The 26,779-nt window shown below is 36.5% G+C and overlaps 1 protein-coding gene across 1 annotated transcript; it reads left to right on the forward strand.

Moving 5' to 3' along the window:
• Positions 1-578: 578 nt before the first annotated feature.
• On the forward strand, positions 579-26,556 carry LOC110025481. The gene is made up of 3 exons (XM_020725986.1): positions 579-979; positions 23,863-24,223; positions 26,293-26,556. Exons 1-3 carry the CDS (start codon positions 641-643, stop codon positions 26,466-26,468), a joined length of 876 nt encoding a protein of 291 aa, XP_020581645.1. The 5' UTR covers positions 579-640; the 3' UTR covers positions 26,469-26,556.
• The last annotated feature ends 223 nt before the right edge of the window (positions 26,557-26,779 follow it).

Below are 26,779 nucleotides of genomic sequence, written 5' to 3' on the forward strand. Positions count from 1 at the left end.
ACTCTACGAGGATATTTAAATGCAAAAAAAAAAAAAAGTGGAAAAAATCCAAAAAAAAAACATTTGAGAGATTTTGTCATATTAATGTATCATATCCCAAAAAGAAAATATATACTCTGCAGCTTATGTTACTATCCAAGTGAAGAATATGTCAATACTATTTTAACATGAGGTGGAATTTAATAACTCATTAAAAACATGTAATAGATAAGCACTGAAAAGTGTCTCAAACTATTTCATAGAGTTAGCATTGTGGGGTATAATACAAAATAAATAGCACAATATTCTTTTTTTACTATTATTCGACTGTTGGGTGCGTGCTAGGACCTCAAAAAGAAGCAACCTAGAAATAGTGAAATATAAATGCAGACTAAGTGCGGAAAAACCAAAAGAAAAGAAAAATCAAATAGAAAGTAATACAATACTACAATTATATGAATATACAACTCAATTGATTTGCTAGAGATATAAAGGTTTGCAATAAACCAATAATCCATTCCATATTGGCAAAATGACTGCAACAAAATCAGAATTTAATACCCTCAATATTTCTGATATTTTATGATCTCATCTGATTAAATCAAGGGAGAAATAAGGGGGGAAAAAAAAAAAAACAGCCCCTAAACCAGAGAAAGAGAGAATGGTTGCGGCTCTTGCACTCCACCGCACATTCCTCCACATAATTCCATCGCCGGCGACTTCCCATTCGCAGCCGGCGAACGGCATCGAAGATCCAACGATCTACAAGCCTTTTTCCTTTCCTGCATCTACTCATGCGAAGGGGATGCGAAGTAGGAGGACTTGTCGTCCGGCTCCACTGGCAGCGAGGGCGGATGATTCATCGGCACCTTCGGAGATGTCAGTAGAGAACGCTCTTAAGGTTCTCGGTGTGCGGGAAGGAGCCTCTTTTGATGAAATCCTTCGCGCTAAGAGTGCAATCGTTGCCTCCTGCAAGGACGATGAGAAAACCATCGCCCAGGTTTTGATCTCTTGCTTCTTGTTCCTTTTCTGTCCATTGCATTGCTTATGTTCGAATTGGGGGTAGCGGATGGGGTGATGTTAACTATGTGATTTGTTTTCCTGATTTGGAGTGGTTGTTTTTCGTTGCTGCATCTAGGGGTTGTTTGTTAGCCGGACTTAGGGGGTGTTTGGCTGCCTCTTAGATTTAAGTTAATTAGGATTTACTAAAGCCGGTAAATCCGGATATAGTAAATCCAGTAATGTGAAATCCAACTTTTAAGTTCTGTTATAAAGTCCAAAGTCTTTTCATTCCGCCTAATAGTCAAGTGTATGTTATGTAGCATCCTTCTTGTGAAGCTAGAGGTGAGTTGATCATAAATCCTCTAAAATAAGGCTGAATTCTAAATGTTTGATAATAACTACATCCAAAAAAACATGTACGTCCTCGTGGGACTACATGTCAATTGGCTATAAATTGATCTAATTTCTTGTCTTCTCAAATCTTTTTGTTTTATGGACCTTAAGTTGTACTAGCAGTGAAAACAAACTTGAGAAAATATTATGGATTACTTTATTTTTCTAGCAAGGAGGAAAGACGACTTTAAAAATTACTTGAAACTGCCTCCTCACGAATTGTCACGTTCAAAAGGCTAAGCTGGTCAAAATTAGTCCATGTTAAGTTGTTAGGAATATCCTAGGTGTGTCTCAAGCTTAGGGTGGCTTGGGCTAGATTTGTCTATAAAAATAAATAGCTCCAAGATAATTCCATATTTAGGATTCCACGATCATGCTCTCATAATCTTCAAAAAGGCTCTTTTGTCATTGGATCACAACAAGATTGGTGCCAACTCTCTTGTTTAGCTAGATGAAATACATCCAATCAAAATATATCTTAGGATTCTTACTTAAATTTGACCATTCAATTTAGATTACCTTCAACATTGATCTCAAGATTATAGGCATCAATTTAATTGTCTAATTTTGGATCTCTCCAACATCCCTGATTTTGGATTTGTCTCCCTTGGGGTTTCCTGATGAGGGCTAGTCTCCGGCTAAGGCGTTGGGTGGTGGAAACTGTATCACTTTGTTGTTGGGGTGGTGACATCTCAGGTTTCCTTCCTTTGTCAATCTTTCGGGTGGTGAATTTTGTATCTCAATCGGTTACGAGTGTAGGAAACTTCTATATTTTGTATCTTTCTTTGTTTAGTGTTCCGATTCTTTACTTTTCTTATTTCTGAATTTTTGTTCTTTGAACTTTTTCTAAATCTTCTTGTTGAATTATGCACCCAAGGCTCTTTTCTGGTATCATTTTGGTATCAGAGCTTTGCCTTCTTGATCCCAATTCTTGCCAAGATTGATTAGCTAACTTTCCCTAGTCTTTCTTTTGTTTATTGTCCAGCAATTCCAGGTTTCTATTTGCAAATTCCAGGTTTTTTGAGGTTCCAGTTTTTCTGTTTGCTGTAGTTAGCGAGAATTTCACTCCAGATTGTCCCTATTCCTGCTTTTCTTAGTGTTTTTCTTGTTTGAAACTGTGGTCTTCTGCTCCCTGCATTGTTTCTTTTCCCTTCTGGCAACTCTTCAAGAAAACAAATCTTTCTTGCTACATTTTCATCAATTTCTTTATCATTTCTCATGTGATTGTTCAGGAAAACAATTTCTTTTCACCTTCAGGAGAACATTTTCAACGTTTTGTTGTTGCCGTTTAGAAAAGCAGGAAAACATTGACTTGGACCTTTATCATTTCCCATGTGATTATTGACATTTTCAAGATTTTCTTGTGGCATAAATCATGAACTTTCTCGTTGCTGCCTCTTCATCCAGCTAGTGCTTGGAGTGTCTAACTAGCAGACTAATATTTAGCATGAAGGCTGTGTGATATCATTGTTTCTTGGAGACTGAGAAGTTTATAACTCAGATCATTAAAATTTCATAACTAGTTTGGATCAAGAAAAAAAAAAAAAACGGGGTTCTTGCATTACGGGGTTCTTGCATTATCTTTATTTATCTTCCAGACGAGTTTTTGCTGCCTGTTCAGAATTCATGTGTACAGAACTTGAAATTGATTTGGGTTATGTTCATGTTCCAAGAAGCTACTAAGTGGTGACAATTGTTGTGGAATATGTGATATAAAGAACAATAAGAAATAGTCGAAAGAGGATCCATCTCATCATATGCGAATAGAGAAATCGTGAGGGTCCTTATTGGTTACTGCTTGTAAGAGAAGTATTGCGTACGGGATCACTTGGAAGAGATTGATTTAATGGAGATGAAGAAGCTCCTCTCGCCCGAGTAGAATGATACTAAGTGTTCAATCGTGATATGAGTTATGTGATCAAGTAAATAATGTATCCATATGATGTTAAAGTTCATTTTTATGTTTTAGTTTTCTATTTTATGTGTTTTCTATTTGGATGGAATACTTGTAATAAGGGGGGGGGGGGGGGGGTCGTTATGTTTTAAAACATAGGGTGTGTTGTATTAGTGGGTTTTTGTTGTTCATTTGAGTGTTGTGAGGGATTTGGCTCCCTTGGTGGTTGCTAGATGGGGACAAGTCTCCAGCCAAGGCGTTGGGTGATGGAAACTGTATTCCTCTATCGTTGTTGGTGACATTCCAGGTTTTCTTTCTTTGTCGGTCCTCGGGTGATGATTTATGTATCCCGATCAGTTACAAGAGTAGGAAATTCTTGTATTTTCTATCTTTCTTTGTTTAGTGTTCTGTTTCATTGCTTTTCTTGTTTCTGAATTTCTGTTCATTTTTTCTCCATCTTCCTGTTGAAATATGCACCAATACCACTTTTCCGGTATCACGAAGTCATCCACCCTTCGATTGATCAAAGGACCAAAAATTCCATCAACCAAGGGACATTTTGATTATTTGTATCTTGGAGATGAGGTGACTTATCATCCACCCTTCAATTGATCAGAGGACCAAAAATTCCATCAACCAAGGGACATTTTGATTATTTGTATCATGGAGATGAGGTGACTTATCTTTCCATCGTATACCTTGCCTTGACATAAAAGCACCTTTCATTTAAGCATTTATAAATACCCTATGTGAGAGGCGAGTGGGTGAGAGAGGTTCGTAAGGATCACCTTGATGCCATCTTACAATATGAAGGGAACTCAGTTGAGTTTCTTCTAATCCTTTATCTTGCTTTCAAGCTTATTCACAGACTTTTACATTGGGAAATCATCTCTATGAATCTTTCCTCAAGGTAGGCTCATTTGTATTAGTGTTTTGTGTTTAAACATGAGTCAATAGTAGAGATGATACTTTTGAGAAACTTGATTGGATTTTAAGATTGTTTCTATTAACCTTAAGTCAAAGATGTCACATCTTAACAACGCAAAACTTGATAAAAGAATTAATCCCAACTTATGAGATAAATCTTACAAGTTAAGATCAATAAATTTGTTGATACCAGAGTTAATCCAAACAACAATATGAAAGTAAATATTATTTCTGATTTTTAAAAGGGCACAACGAAGACTCTTCAAACAACAATAACAACAACAAGCCTTTATCCCACTAAGTGTGGTTGGCTACATATATATTTTTTCTTCATTGCGTTTTATTGAGTATCATATTTTCATTTATTTCTAATAGGTTAAGATAATTTTTTTTCCAATATGCCCAAGTCTTTTTAGGTTTACATCTGCCTTTCTTAAGTCAAATCTAAAATATCTACTCTCTTAACCGGATCATCAGGTGATTGATGTTTAACGTGACCAAACCATTTAAGATGACTCTCTCTAATATTGTCTGCAATTGGAATTACACCAACCCTATCACGAATTTATTCATTTCGCATTATCCCTAAAGTATCAAGCCACTCATCCACCTAAGCATTCTCATCTCAACAACACTTAACTTTTGTTTCATGCTTCTCTTTTAAAGGCCAACATTATGTGCCATGGAGCAATGCTAATCTCAACACCATCATATAAAATATTCCTTCAAGTTTAGATGGTACTCTTCTATCAAACATTAGGCTCAATGCATTCCTCCACTTCAACCAATCAAATTTTATTTTACTAATGACATCCCCATCTATATCACCATCACTTTGAAAAATAGACCTGAGATATCTAAAACGTTTATACTTTTTTATGATTTGATCACCCATAGTTACAACTCTCGTACTAGAGCGACTACTACTAAAATTACATTTCATGTATTCAGTTTTAAATCCATTCAAACGGAAGCCTTTAGACTCTAATGTAGACATCCATAATTCAAGTTTTTTCTAAACTCTTTCTCTAAACTCTTTCTCTAGTCTTCTCTTTCTCTAGTCTTATCCACAAGAAGGATATCATTAGCAAAAAACATACACCAAGGTAAATCCTCCTATAAGTGTCCAATAAGTGCATCCATAACTAAAGCGAAAAGATATGGGCTTAAGGCAGATCTTTGATGTAATCCAACTGAAATAAGAAAATGCTAGGTCAATCCTCTTTCTGTTTGAACATAAGTAACGGTTTGAGCATAAATATCTTTAATAACTTGAATACAAGTCATATCAACAATTTTTTTCTCTAGAACTCTTCAAAGGACTTTTCTTGGAAGCTTTTTCCAAATCAATAAAAATCATATGTTGATCGTACTTACTCTCTCCGTACTTCTCCATCAAATCTCTCAATAAATGTCTAGCTTCCATAGTAGACCCGCTCGACATAAATCTAAATTGATTATGAGAAAGTTTTGTATCACTTCTTAACCTATGTTCAATTACCCTTTTCCATAATTTTAAAGTCTGATACATCAACTTAATTCCTTTATAATCTGCACACTAAGGTCGATTGTATTTTCATAAACTTGATTTAAAAGTTTATCAAGATATCCCACCCTTTTATGTTGAATATTTTCATCTAAGAAAAACACTTTTTGATTTTCATATTTAATACACTGTGCTTGAATTAAAATTTTACTTTTTGTTTCTCTTTATTTGGCTAGTTTATACATATATTTTTCATCATCTTTAGTATTTAATCTATTCTAAAGATCATTGAAAGCAGAATTTTTACCGTCACAAATTGTTCTCTTGGACTCTTTATGGGTCATCTTATATTTGCCCAGATCTTGAAGTTTCTAAATTCAAACCAATTTTTATTATATAATTTCTTATATTTTATCTTTTCTTGCATATTATTATTCCACCACCAACTATTTCTATTTATAAAAACTTTTAATTTTGATTCTCCAAGTACATTTTTGCCATGTGTTTAATAATGCTTGTTATTTTATCCCACATAGAATTATCTTCTTCATGAACATCCAAAATCTTGAAATCTTGAAGTTTACTCAAAAATATGTTTATTTGTGTTTTAAGTACTCCATCTAGTTCTATGACAAAGTTTCATTATATTCTTTATCTTACAACTTCTCATCTTAAAATCCAGAACTAATAATTAATATTGAGTATCTAAATTTTCACTTGGAATGATCTTATAATCTTTACATTTTTTACGATCTCTTTTTCTCATAAGAAAATAATCAATTTATATTTTATTATATCTTATAACTAATAATATGTTTATCTTCTTTTTTTAAATAATATATTAGCAATAAAAAAGCATATGCTAAAGCAAAATGTGATATGATTTTATTTTTTTCATTAATCACTCAAAAACCGTAACCATCATGAATATTCCTAAAATCATCTATCACTATACCAACATGTCCATTTAATTCTCCTCTAATAAAAATTGTTTCTTCAAGAAGTATCATTTGTATCAATTCTTCTTGGTCATTCCTAAATTTTTCTTTTGAATCTATATCTAAATCTACTTGAAGAGCATAAATACTTATAACATTAAAAATTTTAGAATCAATAATAATCTTTAGGGCCATAATTTTATATCTAATTCTATTTATTTTTACAACATTATTATTCAAACTTTTATCTAAATTAAACCCACGTCATTTCTCGATTCATACCTGAATGTTAAAGTTTAAAACCTAAGCTATCAATCTCTTTAGTCTTTTTTCTAACCCATTTTGTTTTTTGAATGCATAAGATGTTTATCTTCATATGAACCATAATATCTACTAATTCTATTAGTTTACCTATGAGAGTACTTATATTCTAAAATCCAATTCTAAAATTAGTTTCATGGACTAACTTTTTTACCCGCATTCTTCCATGTTGTGGGAACCCTTTCTTATTCGACATTGCACCTGAGCGCCGGTATAACGACCCTTGCACACTTTTCACTGTATTCAAACCATACAACACATCGTTTCCAGTGGACGTCCTAGTACTTACGCAAGAATTTAAAGGCTTAATGTCATGATTTTTTTGACAAAAAAAATACATTGGCTGCCGATTAACTAACACAACCCTCTACTTTTTTGCATCTGAGGCATGGGACCCGATAATGACAATGTTAATGAAGACCCTTCAAAATAGAAAATTAGTGACAACAATCACACAAACGTCCCTCTCGGGCAAGGACAAAAGTGGTGACCATCGGTGAGATCCTAGGTGGGATGATAAGATAGGTGCTCGCGACAAAACTGGAAGGTTGTTACAGCCAGACTGCTGTAGCAAAAGGTTGGTTGTAAGGTGTTAAAATAGTTGTGGTGTAGGAGGGGTTGTGAGGGTAGCAGATGGTATGGGGGTGGAGTTACGTCAACTGGGTAGAAGTTGGAATGGACAATAGAGAGGAAAAGGAAAGGGTTCTCGACAGTCGGTTGGCTTGTATAGTGGAGTTACGACAGTAGTGGGGAAGGAAAAGGGGTCATAGGTTAGGCGGCTGATGAGTTACGACACAGAAGTAGGACGGGGGGTGGTGCAAGCGAGATAGGAAGGTAAGAAAGGGGCTTCCGGTTATGGCGAGGGCAGCAGATGGAGGGAACGACAAGAGCAGATGGGCTGATGCGTAGATTTGGATGGGAACAGGTAGGAGCAGGGAAGGATAATTACTATCGCGGGGTCGAGTTACAGCCGGAGCCCATCGAACTTTGGAGAGATCACCACATTGGATGAGTTACATTCAGAGTACCTTCTCGCTGTTAGATACAACCTTATGAAGGGAGAAACGTCAGAGGCGAAAATCTGCAAATAGAATACCACCAAAATTAAACTCTAAACAACTAGCAACAAATATCAATAAGATATGTGGGAGAATAGCGGGGAAAGGGGTGGCAAATTCCACCCAAAGCTTCCGCCCAAATAGTTGGCTAGTCAAGCATCCTTACTGGATCGAAACCTCTCAGCTAAATCGGGATTTGTCAGTTTCCCGGGGTTGGGAAAACTTTGACTTCATTCTTCGATACTTCCAACTGCATGTTGGTGGTGACGGAGTTGCTATAATCTTCTGGGACTGAAGGATCTTGCACTGCAGTCCAAGAAGCACCTGGATCCCAATGATGACTGCACTGTCCCCCGAAACACCGGAGAAATTTTCTCCACTTACGAGCATACATCCATGTCGATCCACTCTCTAGGGGTCCATTACTGAACTGAACCGAGTTTGTGTATCTCATCTGTGCTGTTGAATACTCCCAAAGTAATCCATAGTTAGCTCAACTTGATCTGAAGTGAGGGTAGCCTGAACCCCTCCAAACGGTTGTGTCCATGGTGGTATGATTTTAACCGTGATATCCTGAAATGTTTTATGTCATGGGTGTCCCGTGCCTGGAGCGCGTCTTAGTCTTATCATTCTCTGTCATCACCAAAATCGGCCCCATTGATACTGCTCTGCTGGTAAGGGTGTCTGTGATCTCGTGCTCCACCAAAGGGAGGACTATACACTTTTCATCCTTGGTAAAGGAATATGTGTTTCTGAATCCGTCGTGCTGGGTCCTATGATTCAATTGCCACGGTTTCCCCAACAAAATGCGACAGACATCCATGGGGACCACGTCATAGCACACCTTGTCCTGCAGCGGGCTCATAGTTGAAAATTTCACTTGACACCTCCGATCGATGCCTACCCTGTTCTCTTTCTTTAGTCATGTCAGAGAATATACCTGGGAGTTTCTCTCAGTCTTGAGGCTCGAATTCTTTACCATTTGTGTAGATGCCACGTTCTTATTACTCCCTCCTTCGATGATGAGGCTGCATACCTTTCTGTTCATGGTGTAACATGTGTAGAATATATTGTGCCGAAGCCACTACGAATCCCTTATATTCTCGGTCTGTATAACTCATCGAACCACGAGCGTTTCTCCTTCATTCGGTGGAAGATTATACACCCCATCCTGTTCCTCAATGGTCTCCTCATCTTTAACCTCCTCCACTGCACCCTGTTCGGTATTATATAACTCGGCTTGTCTGACAGCTAGAGGCGATGTGCCCAAATCCGTGGCATCTGAAGTAATTTTTGGCTAAGACTGTAGTAGGTTTGCTACTCTTTTCAGACTTCCTCACTGGGTGTGGCTCTATCCTTATTTGAACTAGTTTTTTCAACTTCTTGGGGCGTGCTCCTGGTTGTGCCTCCAACTGTGGGTGGCTGTTTGACCGGTGGTGGTTGCTTGCTCTCCTTCTTCTTCCTTTTTACTTTCAATGCTAAGATCTGGACATCTCCAAGTGGTCAATAAGGCTGCAGTTGCACCACATTGCTAATAGCGGGGTTTAAACCTCACAGATAATAGGCTATGGTGTGTTTCTCTGGATATATGATATTAGTGGAGAAATTAAACTTCTTCACAATGACTCGTCCTGACATTGCATATTCAGGTAGCACTACATGCCAGTTCATGTCTTTCCCCACAGTCATCGTTGGTCAACTCTGAAGCAGATACCATGTTACCGTAAAGGAGCTCTTGAATAAGGGATTCTATAATGGGCATAAAAATATTGAGTGCTACTTTGGTACCGATTTGACAAATTCTAAGATTGATCGATGATCTATTTTTGGATATTCTATTTTTTTTGGTGGTAGCTTATTGTCTGTTTGGGGGAGCTGAAGCTTATCCAGCTTATGCTGATAAACAGCTTATCCTGATAATCTGCTGATGACCAGCTGATCCGGATAAGCTGGCTGGATGTTTGGTTTGTGCATTTGGAAACGGCTGATTCTGAAAAAATGACAATTCTGCCCCTATTCTGAATAAGCTGTTTATCTGTTTGGTTGGTGCGTTTTGTAAACAACTTATTTGTAATTTTTTTAGTTGAATGAATAATCTATGTATCAGAATTTGTTATTTTCTCAACAAAATTATAGATCAAATGTTAAGACAAGAAAATACAAAAAACGTAGAGTTACATTTTTATAACTCAAATATATTCGATCACATTAAATGAGCAAAGTGACGCATACAAAAGTAAAATGCACATTCATATACTAATATGAAGTATAATGAGACAAATAAAAAAGAAAAAATAACATGTCAAAATGACAAGAAAAAAATTATAATATTGACTTTAAAATGTAACAACATATCACGACCCATGCTGCCCGGCTCTGACACTGCAAAACCGTGAGCAAACATGTCTGCTTGGGATGCAGTAGAAAAGGAAGCACTCGATCCAGATGCGGTGTTTTGAAATTTTGTTATCGACGAACTCTGAGTAGCGGTGTCTATTTGGGATATCATAGAAACAGACTCACTGTCGGCCCACCTGAAGAAATTGTAGTCCTTATGTCGTTGTGCCCACCGTGGGCATCTGTAAAATTGCCTCTCGAAGCTATGTGTCTGACGTGACGTGAGTAGCAAGGACGGTAGCCCGCACCGACACATCACTTTCTCGGACTTCCCTAAATATCTTGAACTCATCGTCCTGCAGCTATTAAAAATAGAATAAATCAGTCCAAAAATTTAGAAAATATAGAAAGTATACTTACCGAAGTAAGGAGGCAGCGATTGCCAACAACAAATTTCTGTGGCCATCCAAACTGCTCCACCGTTATCTCAATACAATCAGTAATTAGATAAAAATTACATAGGACAAATCCATTTAATATCAATTGCTCCATTAATCCATATATTCAAACATATTTGCAAAGCAACAAGTAGTTTGAAGTGATCAAATTAATTAAATATATACATTGCAGAGAATGAAACTCTCATAAATATCACTTCTCAACTTTATATATTTCACCAAAACTCAGCTTTATATTACCTCGAGCAAAAAAGATTCAATTCACAGGAATAAATGTCTGAAAAATATTACAACTTAAGAAGCACATATACAGTGCTATGCTGGCAAGAGAGGAGCAGATGGAGAAAGTGTATCTTTTTGGAACTACATGTAAAACATAATGTATTGAACTACCATAGTAAATACACAAGATTTGTGTGCTATGTATGTAAATTTATGTAAATTTCCCAAATTGTGCTATGTATGTAAATTTCCCAAATAAAAATGCAACATATTAAACAAAAAACTGCAGCATATTACATATGTAACCAAACTCCATTGATGCAAGAACTATGAGCTTTCACAACAGTAAGCTTTCATAAATGACACCAATAGTTATCATAGCACTTGTAATGCGCTATTAATCATACCAACTATATATAATGGGTGTAATTCTAACACCACCACCATATGTATTGTCTGAAAACCTGAGGTGTAAGTATGGTGCAGCAAAAAACAATAAGCAATGCCCAAAATGGTCACGGAAAACCCCTCCCAACCCAGCAGAAAACCTGAGGTGGAACCTTCTATGCAGGTAAATTTTCAAAATAGTTTACCAATTGAAACAAAATATGATAGTAGTTCATGCAAACCGGCCCCTAGAAATACGGGAGATTGTTAAATCCAACTACACAACAAATTCTCATTTAGCAAATGTTCAAACTCCCACCAACAGAATCTCTGGCTCAACAATCTAAAATTATCACATCCTTAAGCTATTTAAATCAGTATGCTAACAACGATTCTCACTATACAGCTCAATCTACATATCTCATATAGCCGTAAATTGACTTCAACAAGAACACAAGGGTCCTTTAACATTATGTAAAAAAAGAACCCAACCAATAATTTTTCTTCAATAAGCTTGCATCATCTATTAAAAAGGAACATTTACAAGCAATTTCCCCTCTCCAACAAAACCAACCAATAATTTATCTTCAATATGCAGTTTCCCCCAATTCCATCATCCAAAAAAGGAATGACATAATGGTTGCTGTTATTATTTAAACCATCCTAAAGTGCCAATTGTTTTGAATATAGGAAATTCTTCTTGGAATAAGCTTCGGATGGCAACCATCTCATCAGTTTTAACAACAGCCCAAGCAAAACTATATAAAGCATAAATAAACCCATTTTCACTAGCCACTTTTCATATAAAAGGAATGCATGCCTGCTCAAACCCCAATAGCAGGGTAATACATGTTTCCTCCTCCACACTCCCAAAGTATAATGTAATGCATGCTTGTCATATAGAAGAATGCATGCCAGCAATATAAAAGAATTGCAAGCCTGGCAAATAAAAGAATTGCAAGCCTGCCATATAAAAGAATGCATGCCTGCTCAAACACCAATAGTCACGACCGTAATATCTGTTTCATGTACTGAATGACCCAAATAAATTAATGAACATAACTCCACAACAATTACTGTCCCTCCAGCAGTAGAATAAGAATTTTGGTAACAATCTCACCACATAAAAGATACAACCACACTCATGTGATAAACTGACGAGCCTAGGCTCTATGGCAAAGATAGAAGAATATTCCACTTCCCACCTCTCACGAACATTGTAGAATGAAAGAGGATTAGCAATGTGAATTGGTGAAAAAATAAGCCTTCAAAATCAGGAATGTGGTATTTGGTGTCTGGAAATGGCTTCAAATAACCTCTCTGTAAGGGATAACCGACATCCATCAGATAATATTTGCCTGTCACGAAAGAGATGAATTTTTTTTTTAATGATCCGTACAAATAAAAAATAATAGGTTAAACAAAAGTAAGTAAACCTAGAGGTGGGTGAGGGAAGCGTTGTCTGCTATTCTTTGTGGTATATGCAAAAAGACGGCTGTCATGAGCACTGCCTTCCCATCCGGCCAACACAAAGGTAAAACACATGTTAAAGTCACAAACGACCATAACATTTTGGGTTGGAGAACCACATCGACCGATGTATGCCACTTTCTCATCACTCGGGAGTCGGGCATCCACGTTCGTACCATCAATTGCATCAATGCAGTTATGTTTGCATTTGATATTGATTTAAAGTCATTGTGAAGAAAAAATGTTTAGGAGTCAAGAGCATAAATAAAAGAAACTAACCTTGAAATATGACATGTAGCGTTTGTCATTTGCTATTTTCTCTGGAGCAGTACTAAATGACGAATCTTCTAGCTTAATTATTTTGGTGGCTAGACTAATTAGTGCTTTCAATTCTTCAGAGAAGTATCGACTGATTGTCTCAGAAGAATGCTGTAAGCGTTCCATAGCTCCTCTGATTGATTCATTCTGAGATAAAATGTATAAAGTAATTGCTAATATATCCCTTGTGGTAGTTCTTGAAGAACCTTCTAGCCCGTGGTTGGTACGAAGCTCATGCAAAAGATTCAGAAAAATTGAAACTCTCATCCGAAATATGTTGCTGAGCCTTATTGAATGTTCAACTATCATCTCGCCTACCCATTTATCCCCGATGAATGAGGAGGTCATGCGTGGTGTTCGATCAATATTAAAGCGATAGTATTTTAACAATAATATATCAATTGCAGCCGCCATCCTTTCGCGGTGTTCTCGATATCGATTTATCCTGGAAAAATAATTAGATCTGAATAAAGAAATAAAAATTGACAGAAGTTATAAGCAGTGCTAATTTTTGAAATCCGAACAATTAGCAGTTGAAAATCTAGGGTTAGTGTGCAAGAATAGTTCTAAAAAGAGTTGAAAGTCTTTAAAATAAGATAATAGCTGACATATGACAAAAAAAGTTCTACACAACATAATTATAAAAAGAGTTCAACACATCAAGTTCTCCAAAATAAGACAATAGCTGACATATCCAACAAAATTCCCAATTACAACAATCATTTTTCGATCGAGAGACGCAAGTACTTCACGTGCAGCTCAGGCCGGAGCCTCTTGAAAATCTGCCTTCTTGTTGGACACTCAAGGACTTTAACACATTTTAGAAATAATTCATTATCAGCCACAACTTCAGGTATGTCTTCTAAAAGGTTCATAAAACGATCAACACTGGGATCATCCACTTCTGGTTCAATAGGTTGTGGCGCAGCAAATACATCTATCAGTCTGTCTATTGAGCTCTGCACGAATACATCTTTATTTTTTATCATTTTTTCCATTTTGCTCCTCTTCGATTGGCATGTGAACTCGAGTTCTCTCGGGTTTATGCTAGGACCTTCACCGGATCCCATAACCTGATCAGGTGTCAAGTCGATTAATATGCCATCGAACCCCAACTCACTTGGGTTGAAGGTACTTTGTCCCGTAGCGACAACCCCCTTGAACATTACATCCAATTTATCTTCCAATTCTGGGTCAATTCCACACACCTTAAATTTTTTCGCCGTTAGTACTGCCTGCAATATGAATTAGTGCATATTACAAAAAATTGAAAGCTAAAATATAAGAACCTAAACAGAAAGAGGGGGTTTGAAAGTATTACCTCTAACTTTTCAGCCCATCACTCATCTGAAGCATCCACAGTACGTTTGATGGGATCCCAACCCAATCCTGTGGATTCTCATTTCAGTTTCTTCCATAACTTCCAGTCTTTTTTTAGCTGATCCCACTTGTTTTTCCCACTTGTTTTTGATCCCACTTGTTTTTAAATTTTAATCTGTCGTAGTCACGACCGATCATTTCCTTGAACTTCTTGGAAATATTTTGCCACTTTTTTTTGTTAAAATAGGTGGTAGACCTATTACCAATTTCAATTTCTTTAATACATAAATTGCAAAAAATGTTGGTGACATCTTTATCCCACATAGCTGACGTAGAGGCTTCTTTGTTCTTAGCCATAATGAGACTAATAAGAAAATGATTCAATTCTTCAGGAATACTTGCAAATATTAGGCAATACTGACCGACAATGTAAAGAGGTAGAATTTCAAATGAGCTAACATAGTATTAACAAAAATTATCTAAGAAAACCAACTTTTCAAAAATACTATCCCAATTAGGAAATAGCCCAATACTTCTTGGAAATATAACAATAAAACTGATATAGCTATTAATGATGTCAATGAGAGAGATTTGATGTTTAATATTAGAGCTATTACAAGCATGGCTGTGGGAACCTCTCTTCAGGAAATGGATGCAGTGTCATCCATTAAAATTAAAAGAAAAATTTACATACATGCTATACAATTATTATGTATGTACTGCATACGAGACACTAGTGATGTTTGACAACTACTTCATAGATGGTTGAGATCCTTTCTCTAGGCATTAGTTTTTTTTTAAGAAAATTACATACATACCACATGTGTTATAGATGGCCGAGGGATACTCCCTTTCAGGCAATGGATGCACAGTTGTTATGTAATAACATATCCATTTTTCTATCATTATTCTTGATGTTCTATCATTATTCTTGATGAATAACATCACATCCATAACCAGAAACATCAGATCTACCAGAGATAACATCCTACCAGAGATAACATCACATCCATAACCAGAAACATCAGATCTATCAATCTGCTAGATAAAAAAAAATTCCAAACTATCGGGCTACTTCGCCCACGAAGAAGAAGGAAACCAAATCCATTTGCAAAGAAGTGCAGAATGGCTTAAAATAAATATAAGGAGAGAAATAACCGAGGAAGATGAAGGAAATGCAGGACTCGATTAGCATTCTCCGTGGACATCGAAAAAGAAACGGAAGGAGATTCGAAGGAGATACGATGGATACCAACATACCTTCAGGGACGAGGCAAGAGGAGCGGCGGGGAGACTTGCTTGCGACGAGAGAAGCGACGAGGGAAATTAGGGCAGAGGAGCGAGATCAGGGGTGAGAGCGTCTTTATGAGCGATGAAACACAGATCGCTGGTAGGACCCCGCGACCCGCTTGTAATAGTAAATGGAAAACTCCTTTTTCTAAAATGCATCCGGTAAGTTTTATCCAAACGCGACTTAGTGTTTTCAAAATGCCACCGCACCAAATAAGCTGCTCCAAACGGGCCCTTAGTCTCATTGAAGAGTAAGAAATAAAATGTAGTGCCACGATCCAATGTTGAATCTGAGTATCGAGCAATGTCACAAGCTTTGAGTGAATTGATGTACATCTTTCAATTTCTAACCGAAATGGGTTTTATGATGACCAGTCCAACAAAGTTGTGTAATAATCAAGCTGCAATTCGTTTTGCTTCAAAACTCTATCTTCTATGAACGAACAAAACACATTGAGATAAATTATTATTTTGTTCATGAAAAAATTCAACAAAATTTGTTTTCTACAGCTCATGTAAAAACTGAGAAACAACTAGGGGATATCCTTACAGAGGTCCTTAATGGAGCAAGAGTTACTTATGTTTGTAACAAGCTGGGTATGATAAATATCTATGCTCCAGCCTGAGAGGAAGTGCTATGGAAAATACAAAGTATTAGGTAGTTTGTATATTAGGAAGTTTCTATATTATGCAACCTAATTAGAGGAGATTTAATTTCAGATCTTTTATATATTAGGTATATTCCTAATCTGTAGAAAGATGAGTGTCTATATATATGTAACATATCATTCAATTGGAAAATAAGAAGAAAGAAAGTTTTCCACTCACAATAGTGAAATGACGATCACCATGCAAAAAACTAACTTATAAAAGAAACAAAGTAACTGTTGCGGAGTTCTTCTTTATAGACTCCCGACGTGCTACATCAACTTTGCTTCAATTGCACAAGGGTGAGTTTTTTAAAACATGATAATTGGTATTATGAGAATTTAGCATGAGACTTGCCTGACTAGATAGGCCCACACAACTTTCAATGAGATCTGGGAATCACTAGGATATAGGTTGACTTAAGCTGAATTGGTTCTATTACATTCCTGGGATGGGATAGGCAATAATAACTCCATTTGGCGTGATTTGACTGATAATATATATGTATTTTAATCAAGTCGATCCAACTTAGCTCAATCAAACTTTCTTTAGTTCCCAATTTTGATCCAAGAACCAAGAAATACCATGCTTGGAATATTGAACCCCTCCAACCCAATTTAATCATCCGGTGAGCCCAGCACTCAAATTTAATACATACTAGATACGCTTACTTGTGACTAAATAATGCCTCTTCTTTCCATGTTAGATGATATTTATATAGTTGGAAATTTATAATTCAGATGATGTATTAACTGCTCTTTCATATATAGCTGCCATCAACAAAACAATGTTCCCAGCTATCCTCACCAGTATACTGGCTAAGCAACAAACTTTATTACCCTTGCATCTCTACTAACTGAGTTTATCTTTTGTTGGAAGTACTGTTATGAAAAGCTAACCATGTTGTTGCGCTTCGAAGGACTAGCTGTACGAGTAGATTGATTATAGGGGTAGAGCAAGATCATTTGTTTTAACGTCCAAGTAAAATGATCAAATTGAGAATGAATGACTCAGAATATGCATAGTCTAAACTCTAAGTGGGTGGGCCATTTAGGCTTGAATTTATTTGCAGTTAATTGGTGTTCATTTTTCTCATTTTGAGTTGTAATTAGAATGTTACCTTTTTTGCGTTCACTATTCTTCATTTAGTATGTTTATAGAATTATTACTTATTTTGGTTGCATTTTCAAGGTTGTTACATACGTGAACTAGTATGTCCAGTTTTAATAATTATTCTAGGTTTTTCTGCTTTTCAATAATTTGTCCCAGCCATGATTGTTTCTTGAAACCAAGAAAAAAGTAGTAAGTGCGGGCTCTAAAAATTCGATGCCCTGGACTCTCGTTGAGAGCTTTTGTGTTAAGTTCCGGGAAATTTTTAGAAGACAGATCAAATAATAGATGAGACACTACCAAGATATTTTACTCTTATTTTGTGAGGTCTTTAAGATATGGGGATTGAAGTTTCCCATAGGCACAAACCCCTATGATTAATTACCCCTTCTAATAATGAGAGAACACTTTCGATTAAGGCTAGTTATTAAACACTATGTATTCAGAACTAGCATATAGTGGCAACAAATATATATGTAGTCATTTCCCCCCACCATCCTCTTTTAAGCTATGGTGATAATTTTATAATATATATATCCCATTATTCCGTCATACCAGATTGTCATGTTTTTGGTTCTACCTTACCAACAGATATAGTCGACCTTATCTGACTTAAGGATACTTATCAGTAGCTATGAGTTATTTCATTAAAGGGAACTTTATAGACCTTGGGTGAATGTCTAAAGGAACTAATCTAAATCGACCTTAACTTACAAAGAGCTTTGGTCTATTAATTATATCCTATGAATTAATAATCATAATGATAGATTGTAATTGGGGAACATGCGAATTATAGTTGTGACCGTAATATAATGGTGTCATTTGGCGGCAAACCATTCATTCAGAGGGCTCTAGTACTAACCATTTTTTTGTTGTGTCATTTGGCAGCAAAATTATGGTAACAGAAGGCTCGGGTCCATGCCCTTATTGGCATAAATTGTTGAGTTTGAATTTAGTATTATGTTTGATATGACCTTGGCTTTTTGTAAGCTTGAATCAGCGTTAAATTTGTTCACCTCGATAAACTATTGCAGATGATTGAATTTTATTTTTTAGTTTTTGAGTGATTCATTTTTGTTTAAACAATTTAAATTGTATAATTTAAAATCTTAATTTTATAAATAAACCTCTCATTTGAAATTTATGATCAACACGATCAGCATTGGGGACAACATTTGAAATACCAATCATCTTGACTTCAGTTCTTATTATGAGGAGGATCAGAATGGCAGCTCAGTCTTCTCAACTCCAGTCCCTATTGACAGGATAATCAAACCGATCAAAGTGTGGGACTTATGCCTTTGCCCTATAGGTAAGACAACCTGTCGCCCGTGCAACATTCTCAGACAACGTATATAAATGTTTAAAAAATTAGTCGAAACACATGTTGATATTTTATTTGTTACTTCAAGTTAATTTTAAAATATTTTTGCATGTATGCCAAAGCTAATTATGTTTAAGCTTAAACATGCATTTAACCTGCGCAACAATCTTAGATGCATAAATTTGAGTATTTAAAGGCACGTTTGAGCATATGTGGGATTTTTATGTTTATTAGCTTGTATTGACTTTTAGGGGTTTTATTATTATTTGCATGGGTCTGTTATTGATCAAAATCTTTTGCATTTGCCATAAGATTCACATGAGAGGATAGAAAGCGAAACTAAAAACTTAAAGTGAAAATATTTGTCTATGGTTATTGGTTAAGGCTAGTCATTAGAAGCTAAGTATTCAAACTTAACGTATAGTAGCAACATATCTTTTTTACATTATAAAATTATCGCCATGGCTTAAAAGCGGATGGAAACAATGAAGAACCAGATCAAGATCCCATGATTTTGTCATCCCGGGTTGTCGTGGCCTCTGGTCTACCTTATTAGCGAAGGCAGTCGACCTAACCTAACAGAAGGATCCTTATCAGTAGTCATGGATTACTTCTTCCAAGGGAACCTTATAGACTAGGGGCGAATGTCAAAGAGGACTAATCTAATTCGATCTTAGCTTACAAATGATATTATGTCCTATTAAATATATCCTATAATTCAATTCTCAAATTGTCAGACTGTTATTGGGCAACATACGAACTACAACTTTGACTGTAAGATAATAGTGCCATTTGGCGGCAAGTCATTCAATCAGAGGACTCAAGTCGTAACTACTTTGTGGTGTCATTTGGTGGTAAAATGAAGTGAACAGAGGACTCAGGCCACAACCTTACTAGCATAGAATTATTGGGTTTGAATATAGTAGTATGTTTTATATGATATTGGCTCTTTGTAAGCTCGATTCAACTTTAGATTTGTTCACTCAGACAAATGATCGTAGTTGATCAATGGATTTATTTTTTGGTTTTTTGGTAATTAATTTTTGTTTTGACAATTTAAATTTTATAATTTAAAATCTTGATTTTGTTAATGAATCTCTTATGTCGAAATTCACGATCACATGGCTATTATTGATGAAAATTATTATGTAACTTCGTTTGAAATACCAGTCATGTTGACTCATATTCTTATTAGGAGGAGGATCTGGCTAGGGGCTCAGTCTTATCAACTTTAGTCTCTGTAGAGAAGTGGATCATACTAGCCAAAGTATGAGACTTAACGACCTTACTTTATAGGTGATGCGACCTGTTGTCCGTGCAGCATTCTTAGACCACGTATATAAACGTTTAAAAAATTGGAATGGCTTTGCCAGTTGATTGGGTGAAAAGCTAGATGGAGGGAGATGGAAATTGACTCTGGGTTTGTTCCTGGCGAGAGGAGCTGCAAGAGATGCGCGTTTATGCTGGAGCAATCGGAGGGAAGGGTAGCTCACCGACTTGGGTTGTTGGAATAAGGTCGACTCAGAGTCGTATTGGGTTGTGAGCTCTTCGGCGAGATTTCGGTGAGGGAACAATGCTGCTAGGGCTGACAAGAAAATAATGAGCCATTTAGTTTTGCGTGAAACATGGAGCTATGGGGTTGGGGCACATCAACTTGGCTACATGAGAGATCTTCGATGTGAGGAGCAACAACACAGAAGCAGGGAGTGGGCAAGAGAAGCAGCGCTTCCAGTTAGATTCCGGCAGGAGGGGAAGAGGGAGCCGCACGGAGAGATACGAGCAGGAGGAGATGCACATGAACTGAGGGAGGCTAGGGATTTCGAGTGAATGAATGAGAGAGGAGAGCTGCTTCTTTTGTTTTTTTGGTTTTGATTTAATTATTATTTTATTTTATTTTATTTTATGAAATGGCTTGCTTTAATTGGATGACTCAAATGGTGGGAAAGGAAAGTTTAAGCATGGGCTAAACTTATCAGGAAAGAAGAAAAGGATTTATCATCTCTCTTTTCTTATTATTTTAACTTAATTATCTTCACCTTGATAGATGTGTCATCAACGCATTTGTGAAATTCTAACATTATAGGTGTTCTCTCTAGGTAAATTTGATGTCATGAATGTACTCGTGTAGTATGTTTTGTTATCGGGAAGCATTTGAGTAATTTTGTTGATGATCGTGACTATTTGAGCCTGAATTTTGCGCGTTGCACCGGAACCACATTGTTTTCATCATGCTACCTCCTTTTAATCATAGAATACCCTCAAGTAATCTTGATGCCCTAGATGCAATGGTGGTCCGTTTTAGAAATGGGAGTCATTTCGGTAACTTTCAAAAGGGTCGAGGTGACTAGTGTTTGAATTGTATACATTGTTATGACAATCCATCGTTTTCGTCATGATTGGCCATTCAAAACTCTTTCTTAGGTAATTTTGATACTTTGAACACAATTATGAAGTCTGTTTCACAAACGAACATTATTTTGCTTAATTTTGGTGGACATTGAAGTATTTCACATTTAATTGTGCTATTCACATTGATTGTTCGCTAGTCTTGGTGCATTTGATTGACTCATTGATATCGGAAGAAACCTAAACCACAACAAAAGTAAATATTATTACTTAAATTGAAAGGATAACAAACACTATGTTTGAAACATGAAATAACGACAACAAAATAACAACACAAAAAGAAAGACAACACAAACTCCAATTAGCAGGTAGATCTAATGAAGGGTTTGCGACAACTGCTGGGTTCCTTGGGACCGGTTGCTGCAGCGTTGGGAAGAGTTGGGGACGACTACAACATGATGGGGGAAGGCCTGAGAGGGTTGCAGTTGGGAGTGCTTATGACATGCTTTGGAAGGGCTGGAGGGAGTTCGATAGTGAGGGCAGCAAGCTGGCAGTTGAGAGGACGGGACTACCAACATGAGGAAGAGGACCGGAGGGCTGCGTAGAGATAAAATGCCTCGTCGGGGTCGAGCTACAGTTAAAGCACCACCCGAACCTTTGGAGATCACCACCTCGAATGAGTTATAGCCGGAGCACCTTCTCGCAGTCAGGTACAACCCTTGGAAAGGAAGAACGCCTCAGTGGTAGTAACTAAAATCAACAATCATCAAAACCTTATTTTCTAAGGAAAAATAGCCCTTATTTATAAAAGTGTGTAGGAATTATATTAGACAATGCTTTCAATTAGGAAATATAATCAGAAGGAAGTAATATAATCGACAAGGATTTATAATAGGAGATTCTCAGGGAAATAAGGATTAGTAGGGGAAAGGGAAGAAAAGGGGGAGAAGGGTTGGACCACAGTTACTATAGCTGTTACAATATCGCATCCGTGGCACTGTAGCAACTATAGTGTCGTGATCCAGGGGAAGCTCTCACGTTAATCTACTGGGGTTGGGGGAGCTTCGACATCATCCGTCGAAGCTTTTAGGACAAGAAAATTTTGGTGAGGGCGGCTTGAATTGGAGCGGATGCTAGGAACCCTAGGATAGGACTAGTGTTGGGTTAGCTTTGAAACCAAATGATATCATTGGAAACCCAAACCACATCAAAAAATAAATATTATTGCTGAAATTGAAAGGATTATAGACACGACTCTTGAAAACATGAAATAACGAAAACAAAACAACAACAAAAATATAAAGACACCACATTGGCTCCAATAAGGGTTACGTTAGTAGGTAGATCTGATGGAGGGGTTGCGTTAGCTGTTGGGTTGCTTGAGACGGGCCACTGCAACATTGGGAAGAGTTGGAGACGGCTAAAACAGGATGGGAGAGGCCTAGGAGGGTTGCGGTTAGGTATGGATGGGTTGGGAGGGCTTATGATAGGTTTTGGAAGGGCTGGAGGGAGTTTGACAACGAGGGCAGCAAGTTGGCAGGTGATAGGATGGGGCGATCAGTAGCAGGAAAAGGGTCAGAGGGTTGGAGAAAGATAAAATGTTTAGTCGGGGTTGAGCTACAGCTGGAGCACCACCTGAACCTTTGGAGACGATCACCACCTTGGACGAGTTACAACTGAAACACCTTCTCGCCTGCGGGTACAACCCCTAGAGGGCAAGAACGCCTCAAAGGCAGTAGCTGAAATCAACAAACATGAAAACCTCATTTTGTAATAAAAAACAGTCCCTATATATAAGAGGGATTATAACTTATATTAGACAATGCTTTCAATTAGAAAATAAATAAATGGAATTAATATAATAGGCAAGGATTTATAATAGGGAATTTCATGGAAAAGGAAAAAAAAAATTAGGAGAGAGAAGAAAAGAAGGAAGGGGGTAGGGTTGGACCGCAGTTACTGTATCTGCTACAGTAACACGCCCGCGGAACTGTAGCTGCTACAGGTTTGTGTTTCGGGGGAAGCTCCAACGTCACTCATCTTATGGATTAGATGTGAGTGTCAACAAAAAGGTTGAGTGTACTATCCCAGAGCATAATTTGCTACCAATTGCAGCTTAAACTTTTTGTAAATCAAGCTTAAATGGTGTTTTACAATCTCAACTTTGCTTAAGTTGATCGTGCTTAACCGACATTGTTTTTATTTTTGACTTATTATGCGAACATAAGTTTCTGATTTTGCCCGCACACTTTTCGCTCACTTCCATAAGTGGAATTTAGTTGATTATATTAGTTGGGAATGCTTTTCTTTGTGATAGTAAAATAACAAGTAAAGTGTTGAAATTGTCTCCCGTCTTTTTAAATGAAGGGCCATTTTAACCCTAGGTCTCTAACAGTGTCAAATTAGTTCCTAGACTCTTTAAATTAGGGTTGAGATAGTCATATGTGAAGACTACTTCATCTCATATTAAGGAAGTGTGGAGACTAAATTGTCACTTTTATAAACTCCGGTACTAATGACCTAATGTAAGTAATCAAGTGCTATTTTGGCACTTTACTGGTAAAATAATATATGATCTTATCTCATCATTTTTCTATACTATCGCTTCTGAAAAAAGTTGCATCCTCATGTCAGGTAGAGGCTGCCTATGATATGTTGCTCATGAAAAGCTTAAATCAGCGTAGGTCTGGGAAAGTTGCCAACAGTAACATTCGCTATGCCGACGTTAAGCCTGCTGGTAGTCCAGGCGCTGGAGCCTTGCCACAGTGGCTAAAATCAGCGGCCAAGAATGTACCTATTTCTATTGAATCTCCATCCGCCGACACTTTAGGCATACAGGCAGGGGTTTATGGTGCTCTAATGGTCTTTACATTGGTTAGTGGAGCCTCTACAAACTCAGCTGGAGTTTACAGTGGGACTGATGTTCCAGGGCTGATATTAGTTGCTAGTTTTGGAGCCTCAATCTACTTTTTGAGAAAGAAAAGCATTAATTTAAGTAAGTGCCACTTCTGCCTTTTTATTTCTATTAAGCTTTTAACGATTGTATACACCATGTATCATGAATTACTTGTGAAGCCTTGGGGATTGCAAATTGTAATTTTCATGAGATTCTTTTCGGCCCATTTGAATATCATGATAAGAAATTATTGATAAGACATGATTAATTGTATGAGGAGAATTCATTATGTTTGATAGGTTGATGGCGAGTGATGAAGATTTCTTATCTGTCAAATAAAACTTTTATGGTTTACTTCCATCAAGTTTTGATCACTTTGATTTGTTCATACTGGAAAATAGATTTACAGAACTAACAGCTGTAATGATAATGAGGGATAGACAAGAAGAAAAAAAATAGAAAAATAATGATTTTGACAATTAGAACAAAAGAAGACTTAGATATTGTTCTCTCATCAGTAGGGTCACATAATCCGATAATCAAATTGGTGTATTTGTAATTAATCTTTAACTCAAAATCTACATGTATGCCAGTGTCTAATGCATCAATTTTGAGTATATACATGTGTGAATGGTCTGCTCCTGCATACGCCGTGTGTAAGTGTGCGTGTGTTCACATGCATCTCTCTCTCTCTCTCTCTCTCTCTCTATATATATATATATATATAGATTCACACATACATTTTCTATGAGAGGTTATGTTGTTTTTTCAGCATGACTCAGTGGCACAAAAACAAACTCTGTTTGGCTTTGTGCTTCAGGTTTTTGTTTTGAATATTGGATATATATATATATATAATTTTTCTATTGTGCCACGTACCTCGGCCTGTTGGTTGGCATCATATATATATATGGATTTTTCTATTGATTTTATTTTATCTCTTGCAGTCCTGTTTATAGTTTTTAACCTAGGTTATTATTTGTGAATCATGTTTCATCCAATTTTATCAGTCCTGCCATGCTGAGAAAACGCTATGGTTCCAAACGTGAATGGATTTACCTGAGCAATTTTCTTGCTGATATCACGAATATGCTTACTGTAAACATTATGAATTTATTTAGCAATGTGTTTCATTTTGGTGCAATCTTTATTTACTTGACAAAACTTGACGGTTATTACCATTTCAAGGATTATGATTTCTGACACTCATGATTCAATTGGGATGGCTGCAGTTCTTTTATAAAAATTATTGGGAAGTTGTCGGGATAGAGCAATTTTTTTGAGACCTGCTTTTGTTCATTAATATTTTTGTTTTTGGAAAGTTGAAAGATAGCTATTTTATAACCGTGAAGGGTGTGCATTTTGTATTAATATAAAATTAAAAGGTTACAAAAGAACTATAAAAACTACACAAAAGGTGTAGTGTGGTTGGCATTGGCCTCCACCACACTCAAGCAAGCGGGGTCATAAGTGTGAGCATCCCAAACAAAAACCTATCCAAAGCAAGCCTAGAAAAAGAAAGGACTGTTTTGTTACAATTTCTATTAACAAAGAAAAAAAAAAAACTTGTTTAAAGTTCATCAAAAATTAAAAATCAAAATCTATATCATTTTGAATACTCCGCCGTGAGTTGTCCGTACCTTGGTTTAGCCATTTTTTTATGTCCACCACACTACTAAAGTAGTTGCAAAAAGAACTATCTATTCACAAAAGTTTTTAGAAAGATGCTAAAAATTAGTCACCAAACAGAAGCATGGCAGCAATCTTATAAGCAAAGCAACAAGAAAGTTACTCCAAATGGACTCTTAAGATCCATTTGGGATGCCTGCAGCTCTTTGCAAAGGTGATTGTAAAGCTGTGGTTATATATATCAATTTCTGTGATGTGAATTATAAATAATTTTTTTTCTAAAAATTAAAGGATAGTTTTCTTAGAGTCATCACATCTTAACAAATCTCGTTGCCTTGCAAATATTTTAAAAAACAGCAATGAAGCAATTCTACAAACATAATTTGGGTGAAAGTTTGAAAAGCAATGCAGACAGAAAGACAAAAAGACAGAAAGTTATCTCAAATAGACCATTAATCTAATATATAAGAACTGTGAAGTGAAGTAAGCTTATCATTCTATTCCTGCTTATTAAGAGTTGGTTGCATTATTTTTTGCAGGAAAGTCGACTTTGATGACTGCAGGTGGTCTTGTGGTAGGTGCGGTGGTGGGATCTGCAGTTGAAAATTGGTTGCAGGTTGACATAGTGCCATTTTTTGGCATCCATTCTCCTGCTGTCATTGTAAGTGAATTTATCCTTTTGTCTCAGCTATTGGTGTCTCTTTACCTGAGGTAGGTTTGAAGCTTAACAAAATTTTACCATGTAATTGTCAACATATTCAAGCGTTTTAAGTTTTGTTTAGTTGCTTTGCATGTATATGATGCTGTATTATGTAATGTAATTAATATAATTATATTTTCTTAATTGTTTTGTTCTGCATCCTGATATATATATATCTTTATATATACATATATAAGGGCGCCGCGTAATCAAATCAGTTGGTCGGACATTTGCTGGTCAGTTGTAAGTCCTTTATATATACATATATAAGGGCGCCGCGTAATCAAATCAGTTGGTCGGACATTTGCTGGTCAGTTGTAAGTCCT

The sequence above is a fragment of the Phalaenopsis equestris genome, unplaced genomic scaffold (genome assembly GCF_001263595.1).
Source record: "Phalaenopsis equestris unplaced genomic scaffold, ASM126359v1 Scaffold000301, whole genome shotgun sequence".
NCBI lineage: Eukaryota > Viridiplantae > Streptophyta > Magnoliopsida > Asparagales > Orchidaceae > Phalaenopsis > Phalaenopsis equestris.